Source organism: Volvox carteri (genome assembly GCF_000143455.1).
Source record: "Volvox carteri f. nagariensis unplaced genomic scaffold VOLCAscaffold_34, whole genome shotgun sequence".
Lineage (NCBI taxonomy): Eukaryota > Viridiplantae > Chlorophyta > Chlorophyceae > Chlamydomonadales > Volvocaceae > Volvox > Volvox carteri.
This window is the reverse complement of record NW_003307577.1, coordinates 1,376,150-1,404,049: the sequence shown is the minus strand read 5'-3', so window position 1 is coordinate 1,404,049 and position 27,900 is coordinate 1,376,150. Positions and strand designations below refer to the sequence as shown.

Sequence of the window (27,900 nt, the reverse complement as noted above, 5' to 3'; positions counted from 1 at the left end):
CTTGGACTCGGCAATTGCCTCCGATTGAATCAGTCTATCACGCCCCTCTGAAACCTCCCCGTGTGTTTATGGTGTCCGGTGGGAGCTGAAGGGGAGGCGGCTCGGAGGTTGCGCGCGATGGCGTATGTGGCGGATCTCGCCTTTGGACACCCCCTACATCAAAATAGTGATCATCGAAAGCTGCACACTGACCGGTAACGCGGATGTCTTTCTGGTCGGAGACCTGAGCGCGCGTGCCAGAGAGAGAGTGTGTGTGTGTGTGTGTGTGTGTCAATGTATGTATGCGTGTCCATGCGTGTCCATGTCAATGTATGTATGTGTGTCCATGTATGTATGTGTTCCCTAGGGGTGCACACTGAGGTATTCTAAACCATCCATATACGCACTGCAGGCGTAACTGTCTGCGGGTTGTAGCGGGTTGTAGCCCGTAGCCTGTAGCCCGACCCATGGGCCCCGCCGGGGACAGCTGGGGGCGGCGACCAGGACGTTTGGGCACCGCCCGGAATCCTTCTGCGCTAGGTCGTTAGATCGTTAGGTCGTTAGGTCTGGTGTTACGTTACATTGCTAATGGATGGTCCCTGGTGACCCCCACCCCCCCCCGCCTGGCTGGCTCACTTTCCCGCACCCCGCGTGTAGGGGGATCTGCCGACGGAGGGGAAAGATCTGGTCACAAACGCCTGCCTCGCTTCAGTCTCCCTCTTTGTTTCGGAACAAAGTGCTTTGGTTGAAGGCGGGAGAGCAATTAGCCGAGGGTAACGCCCAAGTAATGTAGTGAGTGGCAGTGCCGGTCACCACCGCTGTGTGCTTCAGAGCATTGCCGTCTAGCATGGCGATGGTGCATCCGATGAGGGACGGTGTAGTCAGGGCATGGCGGAAAGCTGATGGGGAAAAGTTCGTTATCCCCTATCACGTGACATTTTAGCGCCACATTCATTTTATCGTCTTTTCTTTTCCTCTTAGTTAGCATCAGTGTGAATATGCGTACTCCGTGTCTTCGTTCCTCCCCCCGTCAGTTCGTCAAGTGAGGTGTTTTGGCAGTCGCCGCCTTACATTCGCTTCGCTGATCGTTTCGAGGACGAAGTGCGAAGACAGATTTGCTTGCGTACGTTGGGGTGTTCTATTTGTAAGTAGATCGTTCCTTTCTTTCTTTGTGCGAGCGTTTGTCATATTGAGGAATTGTACTTGACTGTAATTAATTATTTGTCGTGGTCGTACTCGAGGCTTATCTCTTAAGGGCCTCCTGTGATCGATTGCAGGACTTCGGTATTTGTCTGACAGCGAGCTTGGCGAAGCCGATTTACGGCTCTATGTTTAAAGAGTTCATCTTTTTTTAGCTATACAACAATTCCTGTTCGGTCCTTTCTTTCTTTGCACCGTCATACGTATCTTCTTGTCATCCAGCCAAACTCTTTTGCAAACCGATCAAGGTTCGTAACCCACAGACACACCGGGTTTATTATACTCAGTTGGTGAGGTAAAAACCCTTATCGCTGTTGTTGCAGCCTGGAGGGAACTTTGGCCCCTAGCAGGTTGCTATTGCCTTTTGTATTACGGCTTTACCGTCGAGTCAGCACCCGTAGCTATCTGCAGGTCTTTGCCGCACCACCCTAACCCACACAGCCGTAAAGCCTTTCTTAGGCTTAAAACTCAACCATCATTCAAGTAAGTTCGGTTTGTTGGCTACGTACAGGTGTTCTTTCGCTTTGGGGCTGCTTGGGTTGCTCTCCCCAGCAGCCTTACGGATAGCCTAGGTCACACCAGCCGCCTCCGGCCAGCGGTGTTAGGCGCTGCTGCTCTTTTCTTGGAATCAGTAAGCATAAGTTTGGCCTATCTTACTCTTTACCAGACTTGCTTTCATCCAACGATACTGCTACAGTCGATACTGTGCGACGTACACCCACGTGCTTGATCGAACCAATTTACGTCTTTATTAGGCTTGGTCACGCCGGCCTTTATTTCATTTTTAAACTAGGAAGGAATATTTTGCAATTATCGATAAACTCCGAGCAGCAAGGTCAGATATAGTTCTTTCATCTGATTTTATAATCCGTTTTCCAGGTGAGACTGATGAAGACTTTCCTGATACTGTGGATTTAGTAAAAAGTGTTAGATACATTTTAGCTCACCTGGCTAGCAGGTTTTGAGCTCTGCTCTGTGAGTAGCGAACACTTTTCGTACTCGCGAAGAACCTTTTCATCCTTACAAGCGTTAATCGCCCGTGCAGTGGAATATCGCGGTGTCAACAACTCGAAACCACCAAGAGGCGGCAGCGGACGTACTCATCTTAATGTCCGCAACGACACTTTCCATCGCCGCGGTGGTCGGGCGCCGCCATATGAACCTAGCCATCTTCTGCAGCACCCTTACTTATACGAACCTTTCGGCCAGGACATGGAGCCAGCCGGAATAGGGTTACTGGCTCGTGGCATTAGGTTGGACATAGAGCCACTTTCAGATATAACCAGGATCCGGTACATCGATGCTATTCAATGGGTTGCAGACCTGGAGCAGCGAGCCAGGCCTACAGAAGTCATAGCAGTTGACACTCTTTATTCAAATACGGCCCTTATACTGCCCTTATTCAAATCTCGATCAGATGTAATCGAGTAACCCCTCTTTAGCTTTCACAGGATACACAGACTTGTCTAATCTCCAACTGCTTTCTGTATTCACTATGCACACACATCAAGCTAACTGTGCAGCTTATCACTGGTCAGCAGAGCCTGACGTATATTGACTTAAGCAGCAGCAGCAGCTTCGTTAGGAAGCACCTGGCTACTAACGCTTATTCCCCGCCTTTCATCGTTTTCGTTTTGCTTCTCTTCCTGCTAAATCCTTTTCTTTCCTTTTTTCTTTAGCTAACATTCATACAGGGCAATCTTAGTTCCACAAAGCCTATACGTCGCAATATCCCGCGGGCCGCCGCTGCACAACATCTTCGCTGAAGGTACCTCACGCAAGAGGTAAGTTCGGCCTCGCACAAGGGTACGCGTACCGGGTGTCTGCGCCAGGGTGTATCATACTAGCAAAGCCATCCATCCCGCGCCGCGCGTTCGCGCTCCGAAAACGGCTCAGCGTACAGGTGGGGCTGGTCCCGATTAAGTTAAAGCTGATACTGCAGGTGAGGTTGCTGCTTTACCAGCTGCTACTAGGATAGATCTCGAAAATGAGAAGTGGGCGCGTCTTTTTGATACGCTAGGTAGGCCCCCCACCTACATTAACCCTATCTTCTTTAGGGACAGCGATTCGGAAGACGAAATTACGCAGAACGAACCTATATCCCACTCGCTTCAGATGACACCCGGAGGGGGCCGCTCCAGGCTGGGAGCCCAATTATGGCCTCTTCATGTGAGATATCGCATATTTGGAAACCATTCACCCCGAAGCATCTGTGCAAAATAAAAAGCTGTTGTGCCGGATTCGTTATGTCGTACCTACCCGTACAACCAGTAAAACTGGCATTAGTCATTTCCCAAGGCACATAACAACTGGTATTACTGCCCACCGTTGTTATCCCACGACACCCAGGAAAGTTCCATCCACTTCAATCGACGGTGAGAGCTCTGGCGTATGGCGTATGGCGCATGTAAGCACCGACTGCCGCCGGTAGCATAGGGCGGCTGCGTATCGAGTACTGTTGTTGGTGGAGACATGTCCGCCAGCTAGTGCCGTCACGAGCACGGGTTAATAACTCCGGGCATCTATCTACGACAGGTCTACCCCGAATCGTGATAGGCTGGTTTAGGTGATTGTTGCAGGGGATCGGAAGTCGCGGCAAAAATAAGGGGTGTACCCCCGGATGGATGATAGTGCGCTACAGAAGGGCCAACAGCATGAACCGTCCAGCCACAACACGACCCTAGCTGAGATAGAGGTGCAGCCTCCGGATGATAATATGTAGGTGCGGAGAGCCGCGTGAGAGTGGTATCTGTAGCCGCTAGGCAGCAGCAGTTCGGTTTGCAGGATGCGATCATCGCTTCGGCACCAGCCGCGTGGCGCGCAAACGTCTTCGACAGATCGGCTACCCTCGTAATTGCTCACCTCCGCGTACGTTCGGGGCATGGTTGGGCGCTTGTTAGTAGCCTTCTCACAAGGAATGGGTGCGCCAGGACACGATCCAGCCACAGCTGCAGATAAATATGCTTTGCAGAGTTAACTTTTTTGCAAAACAACGATACCAATTACTCCGTGGCTATATTCAAAAACTTGTCAAGGTAAAGCAATTTTAGTTAAATGGCTTAATATAAACCGGCACAGAGAATGAGTGTAAGCTGATACAAGCCTGTAACTGCCCATATATTGTAAAATGTATTTTTCAATATATGGAATGAGCGCTTCTTCTCGGAAAAGCCTCATGACGTCACAGCTTGAAAAATGATCCCGCATTGTCCATGAGCAAACCTTTCTGCAAAATATTTCAATTATTCCACTAACGGTTGGCTTTTTTTTAGCTACGCTGTTAACGATATGGTCCCAAAGGTAGATTCACGTCGCGTGCTGCCGGCCACGGCTCGCGTTTGGAAAGGAAATAACACCAACGTCAACGAATGTCAACGCAAGTCGACAATGGTCAGTTGTGGAGCAGCAAGATCAGTTGTTCAGCGGTGCTCGGAATGCTCCTGGCCATCGAATTTGCCCTTACTGATAAACAAAGCCATCAACATCAACAACAAAAAGATGTATGAAGGCACCGTTAATCACCGTTCCAGCGGCTATCAACAGCGGTTAGCAGTCGACCATTTTTACCTGGCCAGTTGCGAAGTCATTATAGAGAATGATGCCGTGCCGTCCAAGAGGCTCCAGCTTGTTCGATGAAAGGGCCTAAAATGCTAGCGTTCATCATAAGATACAGCGCTGCTCATGTAGACAGGCTGCGGAGGTATCGCCAATATCTCCTCACCTGGGTACCAACCAACATGCGTACCTGTGTCTGCGCTCCGAGATCCCCTCCCCCCCTGCGCTACCCTGGCCGCCTGAAAACCGTCACTGAGTGCCGTCTGGTTCAGCTGTCTGCCTCCCTGCAGTACATATTACATACATACTTGCTAACCGGGAAGTACACGCGAATGCATTACCGCCGTACAATAGACAGCACAAGCTTTACATGTCGCGCAGCTTCTGCCCCGCCAGGGCCTCTCAGAAAGACATTCGAGTCTCACCGCCTCAGCCGCAACAAGCAAGGGGCAAGAGAAACCAACCTCAGCACAGTATACACATACACACACATATACCTCCCGCTCCACACTAAATCCGTACCATGTCCCCCTTTAAAAAGCATACACACATACAGACACATCATGCGCAAGCAAACATATTTAGATCCAGTATGCATTATCCAAAAACATTCCCAACATCCCCCCTCCTGAGGTAAGCGGATAGGTACAGTTTGAAGACGCCAGCATGCACGAAGACGAGGAAAGTTGCGCGTCGCAATCCAATTTTCAACAAGCCCAGCCAGTTCCAACAATGCTCCATCAGCGTTCTCATCAGCGTCGTCAGATGGTTGCAAGTTTAGCCTCCGTCAACTTCATTCACCTGGTTGGCAGGCAGGTAGGAGGTACGTAGCGCAGCCACCACTCCGGCACATTTCACGAACAGTCAAGAGACACGCCATTAACCATCCATCACACCAGACATACATACATACATACGCCTCTAATCACCAGAACACTTTTTTTCACTCTCCCTCCACCTCCACCTCCAGGCTAACACGTCTTTTCAGAGCGCCTTGCCAGTGTCACCTCATATCGTATCTTGAGCAATCAAGCAAGCAAAAAACGCAGATCGTGCGTCTCATCAGCAGGGTGCGGGGTAAGGTAGGTAGGTAGGTCAGTAGGTAGGGGCCAAACTGCCGCACCCAACACCGGCCCAGGATGCTAATACCCCGGTAGCACTGTCCGCCTATTTCGCGGCGGCGGCCGACGCCCGTCCCCTCCCCCTTCCCCTTCCCCTCCCCCGCCCTGGGCCCGACGCCTTGGGAACCGCCACACCGGCCTCCCCCGCCGCCCTGGGCACCTCTGTGGTTCCGGAGCTCTCAGCTCCCCGGCCGCCGCGGCCTCGCCCCCCCCTCCCCCTCCCCCCGCGCCCTCGGCCCCGACCCCCACGGCCCCGACCAGCCCTACCCCTGCCGCCGCTGTCGCCGCTGTCACTGCCGCCCGCCCCCTCCCCCTTCACATCCGATGCGGAGGAATCATCTCCACTGCCACTGCCACTACCTTTGCTACCACTGGACTCCTCCTCCTCCGATGATGATGATGATGACGACGACGATGACTCCCCTGTTTCCTGCTCCTCACCTAATCCTTCCGCAGCGTCCACCTCCCGGCTCCTCAACCCCTCCATCCCCTCCTCCTCCTCCAACCCTACCTTCGGCCCCCTTCCCTCCTCTGCCGCCACCATCACCTCCTCCTTCACCCCCGGTGGTGGTGCCGCTGCTACTTCACCAGCTGCTGCTTCTGTGTTCTGTGTCTGGTCCTGCGACCCGCCCCCCGGCAAGCCGTCCATCAGCCCCGACACGGACCCTAGCTCCGACTTGCCCCGGCCCTTCCTCGCCGCCGCCGCCGCCACGAGCCGCTTGGTCAACCCAGCTCCGGAACCGCCACGACGGCTTTGCAGCAGAATCTGGGCGTCGTTCACGGGCGCCTGTGCTTGCGTACCGGGGGCCGTCAGGTCGTCACCATCGCGATTGTTGTTGTCGCTGCAGCCGCCGTCTTTATTATTGGCGGTGGCAGCGGCTACGGCGGTGGCGGCGGCCGTAGCTCCCGGGCTCGCCGACGGCGACGGCACCTCGTACTCGTCCGCGAGCTGCTTCCGTGCCCTGCTGCTGCGCCGGGTGGGGGAGTCCAGGGGGGATTGCAGCGCCACCACCCTGATGCGCTTATTGGCCGGGATGAAAGGCGAAGGTTGCGAACGCACTGTGGCGCCGCCGTCAGCAAGTTGCTGTGTACCGGCGGCGTCGACGGGATCGGTAGCGGCCGCAGTGTCCAGCGCGGGGCCCGTTGGAGAAGTTGCCGCCACCGCCACCGCCACCACCGCCTCCTCCTGCGACGCAGGCGCATCCCGTGCGCCGCGACGCCGCTTCCCGCGAAGGACAGGATCCCCCTCTGGCTGCTGCTGCTGCTGCTGCTGCTGGGGCCCACGCAGGTGGGGCCCGGCGGCAGTGCTTGCGGCGGCCGCGGCTGCAGGGGCGGTATTCCTAGCGGCAACGCGGCTACTTGCTCGGCGCGGCTTTGACCCCACCTCCGCGACGTGGTCCGCATCCGCCTCCTGATCAGCGTCACGACCCCGGGCAGCGGCAGTATCCACGGCAGGTGCTACAGCCCTATCAGCGCCCGTGACCATCGCATCGCCATCCCCAGCAGCAGACGCTCCGCCGGCTGTAGCACCCTTCGAAGCGACAGCAGCCACGGCGTCGGCAGCGCCATCCGTGACGGCGGCGGTGGGGGCGCCGCCTGGTTTTACAGCCTTGGAAGGAGGGCCTTCGATAGCGGCCGTCTGCGGCATGACTTTGCGCTTACGGCCCCGGGATGGCCCGGGGGGCAACCCGGAGGTCGTCTCCGGCTGAGAGGATAGGGCGCCCTGACGGCGGTCACGCTTGCCGGCGGCAGCACCGGCGGCGCCGGTGAGCTCCTTTTCCTCCTCTTTATCTCCACCTCCTTTCAGGTCTCCAGGCGCCCGTACTACACCGACCCCCGGGTCGGCGTTGGGGGCAGACACGCGGAAACCATCCTCTCCACACCCACCGTCTCGCCCGCCGGCAACGGCGCCGCCGCCGCTGCCGCCAGATGCGGCAGCGGGGCCGATCCCCGCAGAACGCATGACAGCGCCCGCGTCCCCACCCTCCGCTCCGTCGGGGGAAGCCACGGCGTCGCCGCGAGTCGCCTCCTGCGCCAACCCGCCCCGCGGCACAGTACCGCCGCGTCGTGTGCCGCTCCGGCGGCCCATGCCAATGAGGAGGGAGGCTGAATCTGCTGCCGTACCCGAGGAGATGAGCGCGGTTCCGTCGGTCGTCGCGAAGATGAAGGCGGCGGCAGCGCCGACAGCATCTGCCGCACCCACTCCGCCGTTAGCAGTTGACGACGGCAGTAGCAAGCTCTGGCCAGCTGGTTCACTGGCCTTGTCGGCGCCGTCATTGCCGTCGGCGCCGTCAGGTTGATCCTCATCGCCGCCGTCAGCACTGCCACTCCCGCCGTCAGTCGCATCGCCGCGCCCGCTCGCGCCTATTAAGGGGCCTCCTCCGCTGCCGCCGTCGCGACGGGGGCTATTGCCGCCTTCGCTGCCGCTAGCGGCTTCGTCAGCATCTGCGCTACTGCTATTGCTTGTGGTGCTGTCGCCACTGGCATTTGCAAACCTTCCGCTAATATCGGCTGCGGGGGCAGGAGGGTCGTTAAGACCGCCACCGCCGCCGCCACGGCGTCCGTCGGCTTCGTCTATTCGATCAACAACACCACCAGGACCAGCACCAGCACCGCAAGCCGGCAATGCATCAGCACCTCCGCTGCCGCGCTCTTTGCGCTGCCGCCCCTTCGGCGGTGGCGAAGCAGATTCGGATGTGGACGTTGACGCATTCGGTGACGGCGGCTGTGTTACATCGCTGTCACCGCCGTCGCCGTCAGCTTCGCCACCAACCATGGCGGCATCTTCTCCAGCTGCGTCAGCGCCCGCCTCACCTCCCTCCGCATCCTCCGCTGCAGCTGCCGCCGCCGCCTCCACCTCCGCCTCGGGCTGCTGCCCAGCAGGTGGTGACGACTGATCCGTTTCAGATTGAGAATCGCTCCCGCCGCCGCCGCTGCTGCTGCTGCTGCTGCTGTCGCTATTATCATCGCTATCATCGCCGCGACCGTCTTCACTGTCACCGCTTCCGTCGCCGCCAGTGCGCTGGCTCTCGGAGGCAGCATCTGCATCACCTCCTTCGATGTGTCCGGCGCTGCCGCTGTTAGCGCCACCGCCGCCATCCCCATCACTATCACCCTCGCCTTCTGCACTTTCTGCTGCGCTGCTACTGCTGCTGCTACTGCTACTATCGCTGCTCTCCTCGCTGCTGCTACTGCTACCATCGTTAACCTCACCATCACCATCTGCACCATCCCCATTGCCAGCTTCTCCCCTGCTGCCGCTGCTGTTGCTGCTGCTATCTCCATCATCGCTACTGCTTCCTCCTTCACTACTGCTACTGCTGCTGTTTTCATCACTGTCACTGCTGCTGCTGCTGTCTGTACTGCTACTGCTGCTGGGAGACCCCTCGCCCGCCGACTCGTCCTCCCCCAATGCACCAATCGCCGCCAGTGTCGGCCTGGGCGTTACAAACGCAGAGGGGTCTAGGGGCCGCGCCTCCAGCGCATCCACGGCTGCGGCCATCCGCGCCTCCCGCTCCGCCTCGGAGTCCGAAGTCGAGCCCTCCGCCGCCGTGTCGGCGCCGCCGCCGCCGCCGTCGCCACTGCCCTCTCGACCGTCGTCAGCTCCGACGGCTCCGTCGCCTCCACTCCCACTTCCTGCCTCACCCTCACCCTCACTATTACCCTCACCCTCACCCCGGGAGGAGCTACCACCGGACTGCTCATCATCTGACTCGGCGTTCTTCGCAGAGCGGCTATCCGTACTTTCAGCTTCAGAGGTGGCACTGGTTCCGGAGCCGCCGTCACTGCTGCTTCCGGAAGAATCGCGATCCGAGCTGCTGCTGCTGCTGGATTTGGTTTCGGAGCTGGAATTGGTTCCTGTCGAACCGTCTTTGGACGCGGTTTCGGGGTTAGTGGTGGTGGTGGCGGCGACGTCGCCTGCGCCTTCCTCTTCCGATGTGCTCGTCGTCCCGGCGCCTGATGATGCGCCGGTACCGATAGAGCTGCTGACGGCAGTGGTTTCGCCGTCGCCAGCGCCACCAATATCGCCCGACGGGACGTCCACCTCCCGCGCCAACGCAACCTCCGCCACCCTCCTGGGGTGCCCGGGGTCACCGCCAAGGTCCTTAGGCCGCCCACTGTCGCCACTGCTGCTAGCGGGGCTGCTGCTGGCGGGGCTGCTGCTACTGGCTTCGCCACTGCTGCTACTGCTGTCGCCGTCGCTGCCGCCGCCGCTGTCGGTGCTGGCGACGGGATTAACCCTGCCCCGGCTGAACTCCAGCGGCTTAGACGGCTGCGGCGGCCCGGCGGTGGCACCGTTAGCTACGGCCGCAGCAACGCCGGCTCCGCCGCTACTGCCGCTTTCAGCTGCAGCGTCATCCTCACCGTCACTGCCGTCGTTACTGGTGGTGCTGGAGTCTTCACCCGTACTGCCCCCACCGTCACTGCTACTGCTGTCGGTAGCATCGCTATCTTCGCCGTCGCCGCTGCTACTGCCGGTGTCGGCAGTGGCATTTCCGTCGCCGACAGCGGGTGATGCAGACAGAGGGTCTGCCGGAGGCGACGTCACATCTGCCGTACACGTGGGTAGTGGCTCCTCCGCCAGCGCTCTGTTAGCGAAGCCCGCCACAGCATCGCCGCCGTCGTGACCCCCGACGACATGCGCTACTGCCATTGCCAACGCCGTCGTCCCCGCCACGTCGTCATCATTGCCAGTATCATTATTCACTCCCGCCAGATGACGATGGACTTCCTGCGGCCCTGCGGCAACGCGTAAGTTCTAGGAGCTGCCGCAGGTACGAGATCCGTACACACTATCGTACACACCTTTCCCATGCCCATATGCATGGCCATCAGTAACATGTACGGGCAACATAAGATAATACTCACAACATAATCATTCTCAAATATGCTTTAGTCTACACTACAGCCATCGTGCCCCATTACGTTTTGCGCATGACGTAAATATTGAGCGGAGTGGGGTGGGGTGGGATGGAGAGGGGGACATGCCCTTGACGGATGCCGTGCGCGAGCACAGCACGAGAGGAAAGCGAATCAAACCCAGGAAGTACATCGCGAGCCCGGTTTAAGAAGCACAGGGCGGTAGGCTGCTGTCGTGGCTGTCGAGCTGAAACCGACACGGCCGCTACGGTGCCGCTGCTACGAAACACGCAAGAGCGCCTGCCGACCCTCCCAACACCCAACGCAATCGGGGTTTGCTCGCCGGTTAGAGGGGGGCCCCGACAACTGGCAAACCCTTCCGCACCTGAATCCGCGTCGCTTGAACCACCGCTATCGCTGCTGCTACTACTGCTACTGCCGCTGCTGCTAGTGTCGCCGCTGCTGCTACTGCTACTGTCGCTACTGGTTGACTCAGTGCTGCTACTGCTTCCGCCGCTGGGAGCGCCGTCGCTGCCCTCCCCGCCGTCGCCGTCGCCGCCCTCACCAACCTCGGCACCGCTGCCACTCTTGCTGCTACTGCCTCCATCGCTTCTTCCGCTGCCACCGCTACTGCTGCTCGTGCCGCCATGGCTCTTGGATGACGTGTTGCCGTCACTTTCTGAAGATGATGATGACGACGACGAGCTGGTGGTGCCGCTGCTGCTACTGCTGCCGCCTCCGTCAGCCGCCTCGGTCGGGGCTCCCTCAGCCGCTTCAGCAGTCGCCGCCGCCGTCATGGCAGTATCCTGGTCGGGCTGTTCTGCATCAGAACCGCTGCTGCTGCTGCTACTGCCACTGCTGCTACTGCTGTTGCTGGTCGTGGTGTGACCGCTGCTGGTGCCGCTACCGCTGCTGCTGCTGCTGCTAGTGGTACCGCTCGTACTGCCGCTGCTCTTCTTGTCGCTACCGCCGCCACTTCCGTCACCACTCTTGACGCCGGAGCTTCCGCTGCTGGTGCCACTTCCGCTGCTGCTAGTGCTGCTGGTGCTGTTGCTGCTGTCACTAGTGCCGCTGCCCCCACCAGTGCCGGCGGCAGCAGCTCCGCCACTTGGCTTGTTCGCCGCCTCCGCCTTCGTCCTACCAGTAGGGACTACTGCCGCCATCGCCGCCGCCGCAGCAGCAGCTGCTGCGTCGCTCGCGGCTCTATCCAGCGCAGCAGCACCGCTGGCTGTAGCCGCCTTGTTGGCGGCTGCAGGGCCGACATCAACACCGCGAGCGCCCTTACTGGCCTTCGCGGCCACCGCGCCCTTCTTTTCTTTAGCAGTAGCAGCAGCAGTGCCAGCGGCAGTAGCAGACAGCGGCAGAGCTGCCGCAGCAGAAGCATCGCCGCCATTCGCGGTGGCGGCGGCCGCGGACTTACCCCCGCCGCCGCTGGCACCCCCTGCCCCCTTCCCAGCCGAAACAGCTTTGGGAGCTCCATTCTGCAGCTCCGACGGCGGCGGCGGCGGCAGCTTCTGCGCACCATTCGCTGCGTTTGCGGCGGCCGCCGACTTCACCATGTGAATGCCGTACCTAATGTATGTGTACGGAGAAACGTGGGCAGCACCAATAGTCATGCGTCAGGAAGGTGCCCGAGGGCAGGAGGGAATCATTCGTACAATCCGTACCTGCTAACGGTGACTTTGGCAGTTGCCGCCAACTGCCGACTCTGCGACTGCACCGTCTGGAAGCGGCGCTCCAAAGACGTCGTCGTCCCGCCGCCGCTGCTGTCGGAGTTGTTGGCGCCGTTGGAGGTGGCACCCTCACCAGCCCCATTGGACGCGGCGGAGGCGGAGGCGGCGGCGGAGGCGGCGCCATTCGCCGCCGCAGTCGCGCACTCCGCCATAAACTCCTCCATCGCGCCCAGCTGCACGTAGATTGCGGATACCACGGACTGCATTTCCGTGGCCAGGCCTCCGCTCATGCCCGGCAGCAGAGTCACCGCAGACGTTGCCAGATGAGGCAACATGAAGGACGTCAGGGTGCGGAGCGGCGGCAGCAACTCCTCAACAAGCAGCTTGGCGGCGCAGACAGACATGATGTAAGGCTTCTGTACGGCGGGTGCCAGCCGTCGGCTCATCTCGCTGATCGCCTGTGGCGTAAGGGCGGCGGCGGCCGCGGCTGAAGGAGGCGCCGGCAGCGCCAGCAGCGGCGGCTCCGCTGCTCGAGTAGCTTTAACAGCCTTCACTGTACGACCCTTTCCTTTGGCCGTGGCCCCGTCAGCTCCATCCGCCGGAGCGGTGACTTCAGGTGGCGGCGGCGGCGGCATCTTAAGCGAGGGGTCCGCCACCTCCTGCAGCCGGCGGAACAACGAATGACCTCCGGGGCTTAGCCTCGCCTCCGCTGGGGAGGGGGGGGCGCACCCGTGCGGAACCGTGTGCGCATCGCGCGTGTGCGTGTCGCGTATGTATGTATGTATGTATGTATGTATGTATGTATGTATGTATGTATGTATCCAACCCAACGATTCTTGTAATTTTTTTCGCTCCTTACCGAGTTTTCTCTACAACCCCGTTACGGCTCATCCACTCACGACCACTAGCACTACCACCACCACTCACCACCACCACCACCACCACCACCAGCCGAGGGGAGCTCACCTCCAAAAGTGCGGCCACGTTAGGAATGGGTCCCATCAGCTCCTCGGCAAGCCCGGGTCCAGGCTCCGAAACCCGCGCAACATACTCCTCTGGACAGCCCTCGGTGCTAAGAGACCGACCGCCGCGCTTGATACGCTTCCACGGCGCCGGCAAAAACAACTTGCTGTGCAAGTACGACAATGCCGTACACACGCGCAGCAATTCCCCATCGTTTTTCCTGGCAGCAGCGGCTGGGGCTGCGGCGGCCGCGGGGAGGATGACGGCCCCAGAGGAGGCGCCTTCGCCAGCAACCACCCAGGAGTGCAACTGTATGGAAAGGGGGGCCCGTGTGTGTATGTATGTACACGTGTACAAGTGTGTGTGTGTGTGTGTGTGTGTGGTAGAAACCCCCCACGGGGGGAAAGCGGGGTTGACCAGGCAAGCCCGAGGACCAGAACATCCCAAACACCAACCAGCCGACGGTCGACAGCGCTTGCGTCTGTCTGTCTGGATTTGAAGAGAGCCCAGACGAACAACCCAAACACAATCTTCGGTTACCTCTCCCCCTCCCACAGGTCACCAGATAACCCCCGCGGCCCACTCGTCCCACAAAACACATCCGTGCCCCTCCACCCAAGCAAAACCCCCGACCCCCCCGAGTAGCAACACCCCACCCGCACACACCACATTCCAACCAACGTACCTGCAGTACATTGCCACGCAATTTCGAATGCCAGGCCTCTCGTCGCTCGTCCAACACCACAGTCAACGCCACCGGCGGCGCCCCAAGATTCCCGTACACGCCAACAGACGCGGTGCCTGCGGTCGCCGCCGGTCCGGCTTCGTCAGCGGCATCCCCCATCTCAACGTCGACGTCGACGTCGCCGCCACCGCCACCGCCGCTGTTGCTGTCGCCGGCGTCGGGCTGTAGCCTGCTTTGCGAGCACCACCACCAACAACAACATCAGCAATACAAACGGAGTAGGAGGGGAAATCATCATCAGCCTGGTAACGTAAAAAGCGCAAAACACCAACAGCAGCGCTTCCCTCCAGACCCATAACAAGGGGTTGTGAGAGGGGCACAGGGAGGCAGGCCGGAGCCACGGTGGGTGAGAGAGCCGGAAACACTGAGATGCGCAGGCGCTGATTCACAATCCTAGATGTGGATCCACGCACGGCCCTTGAGCCACAGGAAAGCCTCTCCAACTGCCACAACGACCAACCGCTGCATCACGACTCCCCTCCCGCCATCCAGCCGCTTCTTAAGAGCCACCGCCCAGGACCCCGGGAGCCACCAACCACCAACCACCCGCACGCACCTCGGCAGCTGTCGGCCGCCGCCGCGACGGGGCACCCCACCACCGCCGCCGCCGCTGCCGCCGCCGCAACGCACACGCGCCCTCACGTCCGCCGCGGACAGCACCTCGCCCGCGGGGTCAAGCGCATGCCAAGTCGCCATCAACGCCTCCGGTTCCCGACCACTCGGGAACCATGGCAGGAAGTCAAGCCGCGGTGGGCCGCCAGCCTCCTTCGCCGCCGCTGCTGCTGCCGCAGCTGCTGCCGCCGCTGCCGCTGCTGCTGCGGCTTTCGTCGGCCTCCCCCTGCGCTTCTTAACAACAACAGCACCGCCGCCGTCCTTCTCCGCCCCCTCCGCAGCTGCTACTTCTTCTTTCCCCCCCTCTCCCTGCTTCCCGGATATCAGCGTCCGCAGCGCTGACCAGTGCTTCCTGACCTTCACCAGCAGAGAAACCTTGCCCCGGCTGCTGCTGCTACTGCTACTGCCGCCCCGGGCCGTAGTGAGCAGCACCAGGGCTTCAAGTCCAGGAGCGGGATTCGGAATGCGAACGACTCGGAGGTTCATATCGGAGCATTGCTCCAGCCTGTGGGGAGAGAGGGGTGTGGGGAGAGAGGGGTGTGGGGAGAGAGGGGTGTGGGGAGAGAGGGGTGTGGGGAGAGAGGGGTGTGGGGAGAGAGGGGTGTGGGGAGAGAGGGGTGTGGGGAGAGAGGTCAAAAGGCAGTGATTCTTGAAGACGGCCGGGAAGACTTCGGTCCAAGTTCAGTAGAAGGGGGGAAGGGGAGGGTTACTGGTTGTGGGGGGTGACAGTCCGGGAGAGGGGGGATGGAGGGATGGAGGGGGGATGTAGAATGAAGGAAAACGGGAATGGAGCGGGATGAGGAGCCGACAGGCATGCGGGGTGGGCGGGTGGGAAAACCTACAATCTGCAATTGGACCTCCTGGCGACACCACAACGCGACAGATTGGGCGACACAACTTGTCATGCAACTTCAATACAATGAGGATAAGCAAAAAAGGTAAAAAAGGAGGGCGAAAAGAACTCGCAGGCAGGGAAGGAAGCCAAAGCTACAGTTCATCGGCAACACGATGACTGTAATCGAAAGTCCGCCTACATCTCTCCCCTTACCACCCTAAACCACCGCCACTTCCAGACCGTCAGCAGCAGTAGCATTTAGCAGCAGCAATCACTTCCTTACTGGGATTTGTAAGTCTTTGAGTCGTACTCCACTTCCTCGTTATTGTCACAAAACCGTTTTAGAAGCTGCAAGTCCGAGGACAAACCCGTCTCCCAAGCCGCAGCATCAGAGACAGCACGGCGTAGGCGCGCTACAGCCGCCGCGGGGTCCGCCGCCGCCGCCACCGCCGCGGCGCCGCCGTCGTCACCGTTAGCTGCTTTGGCGGCATTAGCGACGGCGGTGCCGTCAACGCCTAGGCGCCGCCGCTTCTTCTTACCCTGGCCGCCGCCGCCGCCGCCGGTGACATCGTCGTCAGCGGCGGCAGCACTTCGATCGAGCAGTAGCGTCAGCAGTAGCGGTTGCTGGTTCCTCTCGCGCTCCAGGGCGGCCGACAACTCCGATGTAAGCGCATCCCTGCGAAGTTGGGAAGCTACCATATCAAAACAGCGCAAAGGCATGTGCATGTGCATATGCGTGTGGTTAACTCTCCCCGCCATCACCCCACCACCACTATTCCCCCCCCACACACATCACTCTCCCCCCATCACACACGCACAACCACCATGAGCTCACTTGTCAACACGGGCCTTACGTAGCTCCGCCTCTAGATCTTGTACGGTGTACGACCGCACCAACGGGCCGTCGTTGTCCAGACTCGCAACCACCGCAAGGCGGCACTCGGCCATGGCCCGGTGCGCCGCCTCCACCGCCCCCGGGGCCAGGCGGTAGCCCCAGAACAACGGCGACCCGTTCTGGGAACCCGGAGGGCCTGACGGTGCGGGTGGCAGTGGCAGAAATATAGACAGTGATGATCAATCAGCTGTAGCTCATAAAACAACGTTTTTGTGGTGGGAGAGAATGTTAATAAGGATTGAAATTATGAAAGGAACTTTACCCTGTGCGGCTCCTTTTGACTTTCAGAGCTGATGTATATACAGACCTCGCGCGCGCATTGTCATGCCATATGACCCTGTGGTCGGTTATTAAAGTTACTTGCTGTACGATTTCCGTACTCTCGGCTACGTGGGTGAAGGCCACGCGGTGAGTGAAGGCGCACGACGCGGCTCCGGAAGATTAAGACCCACACAGAGAGGAGGACGCCTCTCCTCCGAGAACCCCGAGGAGGAGGCCGACAGGTAGACAGACAGATAGACAGACAAGCAGGGTAATTTACCAGACTACAAGGTAGGCAGACAGCCTCATATACCCCCAAACAAACAAGCAAGTAGCCTGTCGAAAAAACCGACACAGACCAACCGCAGCGCAACCGTTGGGAAGCGACCATGGGAGAGCAAACCTGATCCCCAGCCCCGTCCCCAGCCCCGGTGTCCTGACAAGCCCTGGGGCCACCAAGCCACACAACGCCCCTAAGCCCCCCCAACCCCGCAACCACTCAGCGGCATCCACGCTCTCCACCCCGCTCCCCCTCACCCTCCTCGGCGGTACCCTTGTTAACGAGCACAGGCGCCAGCACCAGCTCCATTCCGCCGCCGGAGCCCTGCCGCCCCACCGCCGCCGCCTCCTCCCGCACCTTTCGCCGAGTGGGGCTGCCCGGGGCGGTGGCTGTAGCCGCTGCTGTAGCTGCGACAGCGCCCTTCGGCCCCACCATAGCTCTGAGCGCGTATCGGCCCTCCAGACTGGCCGCATGCTCAGCCGCCAACGCTTTCAACGACCTTCCGGAGCGAAAGAGGTCAAGGGGGTTTCAATGGTGGGCGCGGGGTGGCCCCCCGGGGGAGAGAAGAAATCAACCCACCAAGTGAAAAAACAGTTTCTGAACATGTACTGCACAACATGATGGTCCAGGTAGGATACCAATTTGACGTCTCGCGGGGTAGCTGGAGCCAGCTGGTGTACGGGGTTATGACACGGGAGGGGGTGGGGTGTCACCGCTAAAAAGGGGATGGGAGCTCTATAGGCCGGAGAAGGTGGCTGCACAGGACTCAGGAGGAGCTTGCGCCAGACAGCTGCGAGAACGTGACAGGGAGGAATCAGAGAGAGAGAGAGCGAGAGGGAGTGGGAGAAAGGGTTCCAAAACTAGCGTCCAGGGTAGGTTGAGCATCTGTATAGTCTCCTAATCAAACATATCCGAACAAATGGCAGTTTCCACGGCACTGCGAAGTGAAGGGGCGGCGGTGAAGTTAGCGGGGCTCCTTTTTGCCAGCCACCAACACCAACACCTGAACCTAACACTACCCTCTCTGCCTCTTTTCGGGGGTGCAACGCGGGGGCGCCCACCCATCCCCATCACCGCTAGCCGCCAGCGCCTCCAACAAGTGCACGTGCGATGCCGAGGTGGCGTGAGGGGCTGCGCTGCTAACCTTTTGTAGCCCCGTCGCTGGGCCTTATCCGTGGGGTCAGATCCGGCGGGGAGGCGCGGCCCCGGGGCTGACAGCGTCAGATGGGGGCCCTGGCCTGTTGTAGGAAAGCCAGGCAGGGGGTTGGGTTCGGAGCGGCGGGCGAGTTGAAAGTGGGTCAAAGTGGCGGGTCGACAGGATCAAAATGCAATGAGCTGGTGAAGGCAGGGCTGGTAACAGGAATAGAAGGCGCGTTGGAGGCCGGCGACTTAAGGGCATTCGAAGAAAGGGGGAATGATTTTGCGGTAAGGTTTTTGGACAAAGTGCACAGTTCGAAAAAGTGTTTTTAGAGGCAGGGCAACAACGTGGTGTGCGAAATTGTAGGGCGTTGCACGGGTCGGCTCGTGGGGCTGCGGCGAGTATCACCTTTCCCCCCACGCAATCTGTAGCAAAACCCACCATCAGAAGCCAAATGGAGGACGGACAAACGTGCTATAGGCTTGGATGTCCTGTTAGGCAAACGGACGGGCACGATTTGTGAGCCGCCTTGGTCACCAGGGAAAGTGGGACAGGAATACACCGCTCTCTGTATAGCAAATAAATCGCACAAACGCATACTGACCATGTCCCTTGGATCTTGAGCACTCCAGCCGACAAGACGGCTTTGGTCTTCGCATCGTCGTTTGCTGCGACGTCATATTCCAGGCCCTCCTGATCCGCCTTCCACTGTATCCTTATTTTGCACTCCATTATAGCAAATTCTGATGTCTCGGTTTTGCAAAGCGTTCCGCCGACTTATGCGACGCCGGTTTTGGCGGGCGCAGCTCCTTTACCGGCATCAAGCCATTTCATGTTTGCTTCCAGCTGTGTTTTTCCTACTACTATAGGGAATGGGCGACTCTTATCAGCCTCGAGCAAAATTAGGCATGCATAGAGCGTGATTAGGATAAACAAATGGCGAGCTGCCGACGCGAAATCCCATCATTCCCTCCGTGCAGAACTTATGCCTCTTCGTGGAAGTGCTGCATGCCTAAATGTGTACTGCACATCTCATGACCGTAAAGTGGGCCCACTATAGCACGTACGGTCTGGCAAGCCTAAATACCGTACAGCTGTTGACAAGCTAGAGCCAACTTTGCTTCGATTGCTATCAGCAAAGCTGCGGACTTTCCACCGTTGCCACCGACCAGCCTGTTTTATATTCCTTTCACCATGGATGGACAGCCCCGCTGGGGCATAATTTACTACCGGCACTTATAAGCGCAAGTCAAGGTGCCTGTTATGTTAGCTTGCTGCTTGCCAGCCCCCACATTCCTAACTACAAGAAAGTGGACGGCAGATTCAAATACTACAAACTACGTAGTATAACCTCCTCCGCCTCCTCCGGGTGGGGCGCGCGGCCGTCTGAGCAGGGTCGCTTGAAACAACTTGACACCGTGGCGGTGCCTGTCCTCTCTTTCTGTGTCTCTCGGTGCGTATATCTCTGTGTGTTTCATTCCCTTCCCTTCCCCGGTTTGAACACCTGGACCAGTACCAGTACCGGTACTGATGAAAAGAACCCCGAGCAAGAAGGCGGCGTGTTCTTCTCTCAAAACGTTTGCTCCAGCAAAGCCCATCACGCCAACATCAACTACCCCAGCGACTCAAATATCAACATTATTATGTCACGTGCCGCCGAGCTGCCGTGATACCACCCCAGTGTACGACAGATCTTTTTAAACGTCAACGTTCTGCAAAAATAGACTTTTCGCACTTCTCCTCCGACTTTTCTTAGTGCAGCCAAGGTCGTGTAGCCATCACCATCATCGTCACGGCCCTGTGCGGCCCTCTTGGGGGGTCGGGGGCCGGGCATTGGGGCAGCACCCAGCGGCTCGGGACCCCGTGTCGACCTCCATCCACATGCCGTACATACCTGACCACATCTCCTACAAGATGTAGGCCGTTAAGGTTTCTTCATTACATATATACGTACCTACACATGCACATACATACAGCGGACTTCCGCATGTGCATCTAGCCGAGTGGCTGGGCCCCCAAAACACACACACATACATACACACATACATACATACATACACACGCACGGGGCCCCTCACTCCCCGCCGCATCCCCCAGGAGCCCCCCTTTTCTATATGCATACATTCATACATACATACATGCACACACCACGAGCACAGAAATAAAACAAGGAGCCATGTCGGAACAGTTTGAACGGACGGCAGCTTACATGTCGATCTGTACGTATGTATGTATTGACACCTGAAATTGCCTTCGGATCTGCTCTCACAAACCAGCTCACATAACGATACGTATACATACGTATACATATACACATATACACACATACACACGCACACGTACTGCGTCGGCCAAGTACGGCAATTACGGCCATGCACAGCTCACACCTCCTTTGATGGCACCCAGCCCACAGCCACAGCCAACTTATCAACCGGCCATCTGCTCCTGCATCACCATAACCATTACTATGTTCATCCTCACCACTACTTTTACCGCCCTGACACAGCTCTTACCAGCCGACAGACCCCGGGCATCAACACCACCACCTAACGCCGCAGCTCACAACACAACACCACCAGGAACAGACAAACATACATTCTTAACAACCCAATCACCCCTCAGCCCCGAACAACCCCCAATCCATCCTTCCCCTCCCTCCCTCCCTCCCCCCACGGCCGTGATATGGCCCTCCCCAAACCCCTGAAGCGTCCCAGTCTTATCAGCCTCTCCCCTCCTCTCCCCAAGCCCCTCTCTGCCTCCCCCCCCGCCAACCCCCCTCAATCCGCCTTCAAGGTCCACGGGCTGTACCCCAATGAGGCGGGTCGTACGGGGGACAGCCCGTCCGAGCCCACCGCCACCGCCCCCACCCTGTCGGACCGGGGGACCGGCACGGCCGCAGAGCGTGTGGCTGCATTGGTTATCCGCAACATGAGGTTGGTGAAGACCAGCGACACCAGGTGACTTAGCAGGGTGTTGGTGGCGGCCTGGAGGGGAAGGGGGGGGGGAAGGGGGGGAGATGTGCCCCATATGCCGGGGGAGTAAGGGGGGGGATGAGGGGTGAGGAAAGTGTGCAGTGTGGGAACGTGTATGTGGGTTTTATGGTGCGGGGTGCTCGGGGGGCTGTGTGGCGCGGAAGGTGTGTGTGTGTCTGTGTGTGTATGTGGAAGAGGATAGCAGCAGTTACCAGCAACAGCAACAATAAAAATAAAGCTAGGCTCGGCCCCGGTGCATCAACCAGCAGTCACCTCGCAATATTCTGCAGGGGAGGCTGTACGGCACTGGGTTGCAAGAGAACGAACGGTGTCGTGTTTGGACTGTACGGTCATTATTATTATTATGGATAGCTGCGAGGGCCGGGTGCGGCGGCCGGCGGCGTTGGCGTGATGTACGAATCTGGTGTATATACACACTTGCTGCTAAGGCGCCTCATGCAGTTCCATAGGCGGTGCATTGCGCGCCGCCTTCATCTCAACAAGGATAGGATGTGTATGAAACGTGCGTGAGATGGAGCAGAAGGCAAGGAGGGAAGAGCTGCTGGAGCAGTTGGCATGGATGGGCTGGAAAAGTTGCGGAGTGTGGCGATGAGGTGAGCCATAAGCAGCTATTCCAGGGAAGTCCAAGGAAAGAGCGAGAAAACCGCTGCGGCCGCACAGCAACCAAAGCAGCATGAGCAGAAGCAGCGCGCGCCGCAGGGTGCACACGCACACCGCACTTCCTATGGCATAAAAGGGCCATCATTAACTGATCGGTTAGCTGTAACCGAACCGGTCGCTTCGGTAGGGTCATCGACATTTCGAGATAACGACCGGTAACCGACCGTTACTCCTTATCGGTTGGTGACTTCGGCGACAAGTGCAGCAGAGGAGCTGCTGCCTCCTAGCCTCCATCGACCAGCAGCTTGTCGCCAGGCTTGCAGCGGCATATACAACAGCCATTTCTAATAGAAATTTTCTATAAAAGCCAACCATTGAATTTCGAGTTGCCTTTTCCAGGATGCGAATTTCTGACTGATTTACTGACAGACGGACTGACAGACGGACTGACAGCAGTGAACCCCGGGGGCCTCAGGCCCCCGAAAGGCGCTTCGCATTCCCGGGGGGGGGCCCGTGCCCAAAAGAAATACTAAAAACAAAATCACAGCAATGAGCAAACCACCTAGGCAGCTTTCTCATTGCCGCTGCTGTCAAACCCCATTTCTCCTCAAAACAAGCAGCCCCAATAAGTTACTGCTCGCCGCTCCACCCCACCCCCTCATCCGCCCCCACCCCTTCCATCCCACCCCACCCCACCCCCCACCACCTGCAGCGAAAACACGTCCAACGATATGACGGCATTCGCTGCGTTGGCTGCGGCGAAGGGCGTTTGTGTGGAGGTAAGCAGCGACTTGGCCACCAGCGTGCCTGTGTTTGGGAGGACGGTGAGCACCTGTTTGCATGTATGTATGAGTCTTTTCACCACCTGTCAACAGGTGGATGCATTCATAGCACCCGTACCTAGCGCAGCACCCCTCGCCCCCACCTCAAGCCCGCAACCTCTCCCCCTCCCGCCCGCCCTCCCGCCCCCCCAAACACCCACACCCACACCCACCTACAGACGCCTGCAGCCCCACCACAGTGACGCCCATACCCAGGACGTTAAGTCCGTTGCAACGCAACAAACTGCCCTCCAACCAGCCGGGCTCCACGACCTCGCCCGCAGCCAGACGGCGAGCCAGGCGCAGGAACCCGTGTGCGAAGAAGGTGGAGATGAAGCCGCACACCACCCCACATGCGGTGAAGTAGCGGTCCCAGGAGGGATTGGCACCCTGCACGAAGTGGGGGTGAGGTGAGGGGTGAGGTGGGGGGTGGGTTGGGGCGAGGTGGGCCGGGAAAGGGGGCCATTACATGGATTTAAGGCCGTTGACGAGGATGATCATGATGCAAAGAATGATGCAACGGACCAACTGCCGAAGTACAAACCACCAACCGCCGATTGAGTGAGTGGGTAGGGCAGCTCCCAAGTCCAGATCCAGATCTCTCCCTTATGTCGCTCCCTCCCCCTCCCTCCCGTTCTAAAAGTAAGAATATTCCCGCCAACGCCCGACACATCGCGCAGATGGAATATTCCCGCTGTTAACTCCCAACTACCTAACCACCACCCACAACCCGCCTGCTGTAGCCCCTTCCGCACCGCCCCCTTTCCCCCTCTACCGCGGGGGCTCCCGACGCCGCCAGAGAGAACAGCAGCACCCCCGCGGACACCCCCGTCAGCGCCAGCTGCATCCAGAAGGCGAGGAAGCTCAGACTCTTCTGCCAACCAGCCGAGTTGCGCAGGGCGGTCTGCTCGGGGTATAAGGGTGCGGGGTGTGTGTCTGTGTATGTGTGTGCGTGCGTGTGCGTGTGTTGGGGGGGATGAGCGAGGTTGCGGCGTGTGGAGGCAAGGAGAGACTTAATATGGGGTGAGGTGTTAAAGAGGTGTTAAAGAGGGGGATGAGGACGCGGTGGGTTTGCTTTGGGGTCGTGGTCCCAAACCGTGTTCAGCTCTGGGAAAAAATGCCGCAGCCCCGGTTACATACATACGGACGAACATCGCTGTCGTACCTGCTCAGGTGACTGCGGGTCGGGGGCTGTCGCGGCCTCACGGCGGAACAGGAAGGCCGACGTCTATCGGGGGGAAGGAGGGGGAGGACGGGGAGGAGGAGGACGGGGCGTTTGGGGTTTTCGGGTTGTCGAGGGGGGCAAGAGGAGGGAAGAGAGGTCGGTGGAGGAGACTGCCCGTTGTGAAGGAAGGGAAACCCGTTTCGGGGGATCTGAGCGCGGGGTCGTGGGGTGTGGGCCCGGCGGGAGTTTTGCCTGTCCAAAACCCTTTTGAAATGATGTCAGGACGGACAAGGCGTGAGGATGATGGGTTGGCTAGGCCCGCGGTGGACAAAGTGGCGGGGGGGTTGGTGAGGTTGGTAGATGCAGGAAGGAAAGGGTCAACAGCCGACAAGGGAGGTTTGGCTTCTCCAGGAGAAAATAATAAGTAGCGGAAAGGAGTAGCTGATTGGAAATGTGTGTTAGCAGGCCGCGTCTCTGTCGTGACAACTCGCGCGGCCTAGATTGGAAAGTGCGGCTCAAGGTTTAGGACAACGGTGCCCATGTGAGCCGACACAAGAGTGAATAAGTGCGAATAATGTAAAGAGGGTATCGAGGCAGCATGCGTGCCGACTCAAGAGCGTGCGCGCCGATAGGCTGCATCGAAGTAATTCTCCGAAAGAAAGCTATGGCAGGAGCGCGGTGCCATGTGGTTGTGCTGTTGGCCTGCGTCTCCCGTTTCTGGAGTACCTGATCAGGATGGATTGCACATCAAAGCCTTGCCGGGAGTGCGAGCTCCGGATGCCACCGACAGTTAGATTGATTTGGACTGGTAACGTTGCCTCCAAAACATCCATGTGCATAAGGCGCTATGTTCTGTTATCGTTATGTGTCCCGCAAAGCGAGCCCCGTCCCTTACATCTCTCTTATTGCGCGGTCTGTAACGGCTACAAGCCGTCAACCTATGATCTACTTCATCGGGTGCGCTCCATCCAGTGAGGCTATCCATGACCAGATATCACACATGACACAGGAGCGCCAAGCTCCTGGCCCTCACCTGCACTTTGGGACGGCTTGACCCGGAAGGCAAAAGTGGGCACGCTTGTCGCTGTCGGACATAGCTATCAGCAAAAGCATGATAAATGTCCACCGATTGCTTTTTACATATCACGTGTGGCAGCGAAGGCCTGGCAAGCCGGTAGGGCTGTGAGGATGTGCCGATATGAAAACGTGACGGAATTGTTGCCATTGTAGACAATGATGTTAAGGATTACACTCCAGTCTACATAACATACGATGCCCATCAGTTCCATAGAAATCGTTATAGTACGGGGGCGTCAGCGTCAGCAGTTTGACAAACGACCGGAATGGGCGGGACTGTTCTTCTATCTTGCTCCGATGGCCCTTGAACACCTCTAAACCGTGCTTAATTTTTACTTACGGGAACATGCTATCCCGGTATAAGGAGTGGGTAAGGCGCCACCCTAACGTGGTGCAAAATCTCGACTGGTTACTGCTCCTTACTGTATGGAACCCCAGTCGCACAAATGGTGGCTTTGAGTTCACGTATGAAGCCTATCATGCCGCCGTGGGTCTTCTATCGCTGTGGCATCAAAACATTCTTGAAGAAGGAGACCTGCCCACGTCGCGACCAGTACAGTACCTATGGTTGGACGCTATTGAATACGTAGGTACCACAGTCTCGGGGGCCTTTGCGCACATTTTAACTGTCGGCGATGGCCGTTGATTGCTGCCGTGGACCGGCTCTAAGGCGAGCCCACGCCTTCCTTGCCATCGTTACCATTGTGAAACGTAATAAGTACATTGTATTGCGCTTTTACCCAAAACAGCTTAAGCCTTACTGCGCATCTCACGGAATAGTTGTCAATCTTGTGAACTGGGAGGTCCTCGCGTCGTAGTCATAACTGGTCCCACACCAGTCCGGAGCAGGCTTGAGGCAGCTCGCATTTCTGGCCTATTTCCTCCGTCAATTTATGCCGTCAACAAGTTGTACTGCATTGCGACGACGGCTCATACTTTCTCTCTGTAGCTCCTAAACCCTGCGTGCTGTGTTGTCCTCCTCACCATACACACACACACACACACACACAGAAATACACAATGATATTTATCGTGCACACACGCACATACACACCCAAAATACACCAGCCGGCCTCGCGCTTCCCCGTCACCCCACCGGCCCACTTTCCTTGGAAAACATTACAGTTACTCCCCCCTCCCCACAACCGCCTAACACCCCCCCACACACACAACCTACCCTCCTCCTTTTTTCTGTGTGCCTTATTCACCCCAAACGCCTAGCTCAGCCCCCTCATCCATTTCCCCGGCCCCCTCCTCACCTGGCCCTTCTGCCCCCCGCCCTCGCGCCGCATACTCCAAATCCAAATTCATACTTAATCCAAGAATCCAAGACCAACCCCCTAACACACACAGACACAAACCCGTCTCCTCCCTCCGCAGCTGGAAACCCTTATCGAGCTGCGGGCTATGCACCTGGAGAGCCGTGGCAAGATGAATCGCTACGGACCCCTGATGGTGGTGGAGACCGTCAAGTAAGAGTGTGTGTCCGTGGGGGAATGGAAGAGTGGAGGGGAAGTGGAGAGAGTGAGGCCTCCTCCCCAACCCTTCCCTTCACACGTACACACATACACACATACACGCTCTTTGGTGCTTTAACGATGGGGAAATTGTCTCGGTCTTACTATATGTATGAAATTTCCCCCTCGCCCCTCCCCAACCACATACACACGCACACCCTTTCTGAAACCCCGTTTCCCCCCTCCTTGCTCTTCCTTCTTCCCCCCTTCAGGGCGGTGTTGAAGATGTCCGCCTGGTCGCGCTACTCGGGCCACATGTTCCTGCGGCGACCCTCCCCGGACGACCTGCACCAGTTCGAATCCGAGCTGGGACTACAGGTCCGCGGGATAGTGAGGGGCGAATGAGGGGCGAATGAGGGGCCCCTCAGATGTCCAGACGGGGCTTTCCTCCTCCGTCAGTATGTATGTACATATACATCCGGGGTATCACGGGGCCCCAGCTGCCCGCCCAGCTGATGGTTACCACCCATGTTCGCGCTCCCGGCGCGACAGCGCACTCGGCCGCTGCACCACCGGCCACCCCGCACCCCGACTACGCCCTACGCACCACCCTGAACCGTGGGTCGATGTGACTTCATCATCGCTTAGGACTCACTCACTAGGGGCAGTTTCGGAGTTTGTTGTACACGACGGCAGTTCATTTCCGTGTTTCCTTGCTGAGTATGATTCCCATATGATCCCCCAAAAGTCTATCCGTCTATTGCAGTATGGGCATCTGTACCTGCTTCAGTCGTCAGTGGCCCACTCGCCGTACGCCGCTGACAAATGGTACCGCACGTCCAGCTAACCAGCTACCGGCGCACCCCCCACCTCCCCGCACACTCCTCTCCTCCATCGGCATCTTCTTCTCCAGCCCCATCAGTCCCATCAGCCCCCTCAGGCCCCTCTGCTACACCTTCGATGCCACTCTCCCCTTCCAATTCATGCTCCGCTACTGCTAACTACTAGTACTAGTACTGCTACTAGTACTGCTACTACTACACGCGCCAATCGTCATGTTCCTCGCACAACCCCATGTCCTTCATTTCATTATTGTGCTATCAATTGTTCTCTCGTAAAATATGTGTTTCCCTCACACACCCCACCCCACCCCACCCCACCCCAGGACGTGTTAGCCTCCCTGGAGAGGTTGCGACAGAAGTACACCACCACCAGCACTACCGCCGCCAGCTGCACCACCACCACCACCACCACCACCACCAGCAACGGTAGCTGCACAGCCGCAGATGAAGCAGAGTCTGTCCGCACCACCACCACCAGCACTACCGCCGCCAGCTGCACCACCACCGGGGTGTGTGCATCCGCCGGGGGTATAGCGCAGGTGGGCCAGAAGCAACAACAGCAACAACAACAACAACAACAGGGTCGCAGCAGTACCAGCTGCAGCAGTGCCGCAGCTGGTGGCGGCGGCAGCTGCTTCTTCAGCCGCCGCGGCCGGGATGACGGAAACAGGTTTGGCGAACTGGGCATTGGCGGCGGCGGCAGCGAGTCGTTCGGTGTACGGGACTACGTGGACGAGCAGTTGGGGCGGTGCTGGGCCCGGATATGTGGGGCGCCCGGGGGGAGGAGGTGGCCGCCACTGCTGCAGCAGCAGCAGCAGCAGCTGAAGG

At 58.5% G+C, this 27,900-nt stretch overlaps 3 protein-coding genes across 3 annotated transcripts; 1 reads left to right on the top strand and 2 right to left on the bottom strand.

Moving 5' to 3' along the window:
• Window positions 1-5,511: 5,511 nt before the first annotated feature.
• VOLCADRAFT_93961 (uncharacterized protein) lies at window positions 5,512-18,849 on the bottom strand (the record flags this gene model as incomplete). The annotated part of the gene is made up of 17 exons (XM_002953121.1): window positions 5,512-5,535; window positions 6,367-7,128; window positions 7,240-8,727; window positions 9,304-9,605; window positions 11,857-12,081; window positions 12,136-12,287; window positions 12,383-13,047; window positions 13,316-13,590; window positions 14,510-15,213; window positions 16,379-16,574; window positions 17,237-17,478; window positions 17,559-17,650; window positions 17,693-17,769; window positions 18,041-18,069; window positions 18,124-18,217; window positions 18,559-18,608; window positions 18,722-18,849. The coding sequence occupies 17 exons, from the start codon at window positions 18,847-18,849 to the stop codon at window positions 5,512-5,514; spliced, it is 5,505 nt and encodes a 1,834-aa protein (XP_002953167.1).
• Window positions 18,850-20,969: 2,120 nt separating this feature from the next.
• On the bottom strand, window positions 20,970-24,921 carry VOLCADRAFT_118304 (uncharacterized protein; the record flags this gene model as incomplete). The annotated part of the gene is made up of 6 exons (XM_002953120.1): window positions 20,970-21,101; window positions 22,414-22,517; window positions 22,705-22,921; window positions 23,307-23,435; window positions 23,697-23,759; window positions 24,730-24,921. Coding segments are annotated over 6 exons (837 nt in total), but the record flags the coding sequence as incomplete, so codon positions are not given.
• A 198-nt stretch (window positions 24,922-25,119) lies between these two features.
• Window positions 25,120-26,608, top strand: VOLCADRAFT_118302 (uncharacterized protein; the record flags this gene model as incomplete). Its single annotated transcript, XM_002953186.1, has 3 exons — window positions 25,120-25,359; window positions 26,154-26,245; window positions 26,503-26,608. Coding segments are annotated over 3 exons (438 nt in total), but the record flags the coding sequence as incomplete, so codon positions are not given.
• Window positions 26,609-27,900: the final 1,292 nt, after the last annotated feature.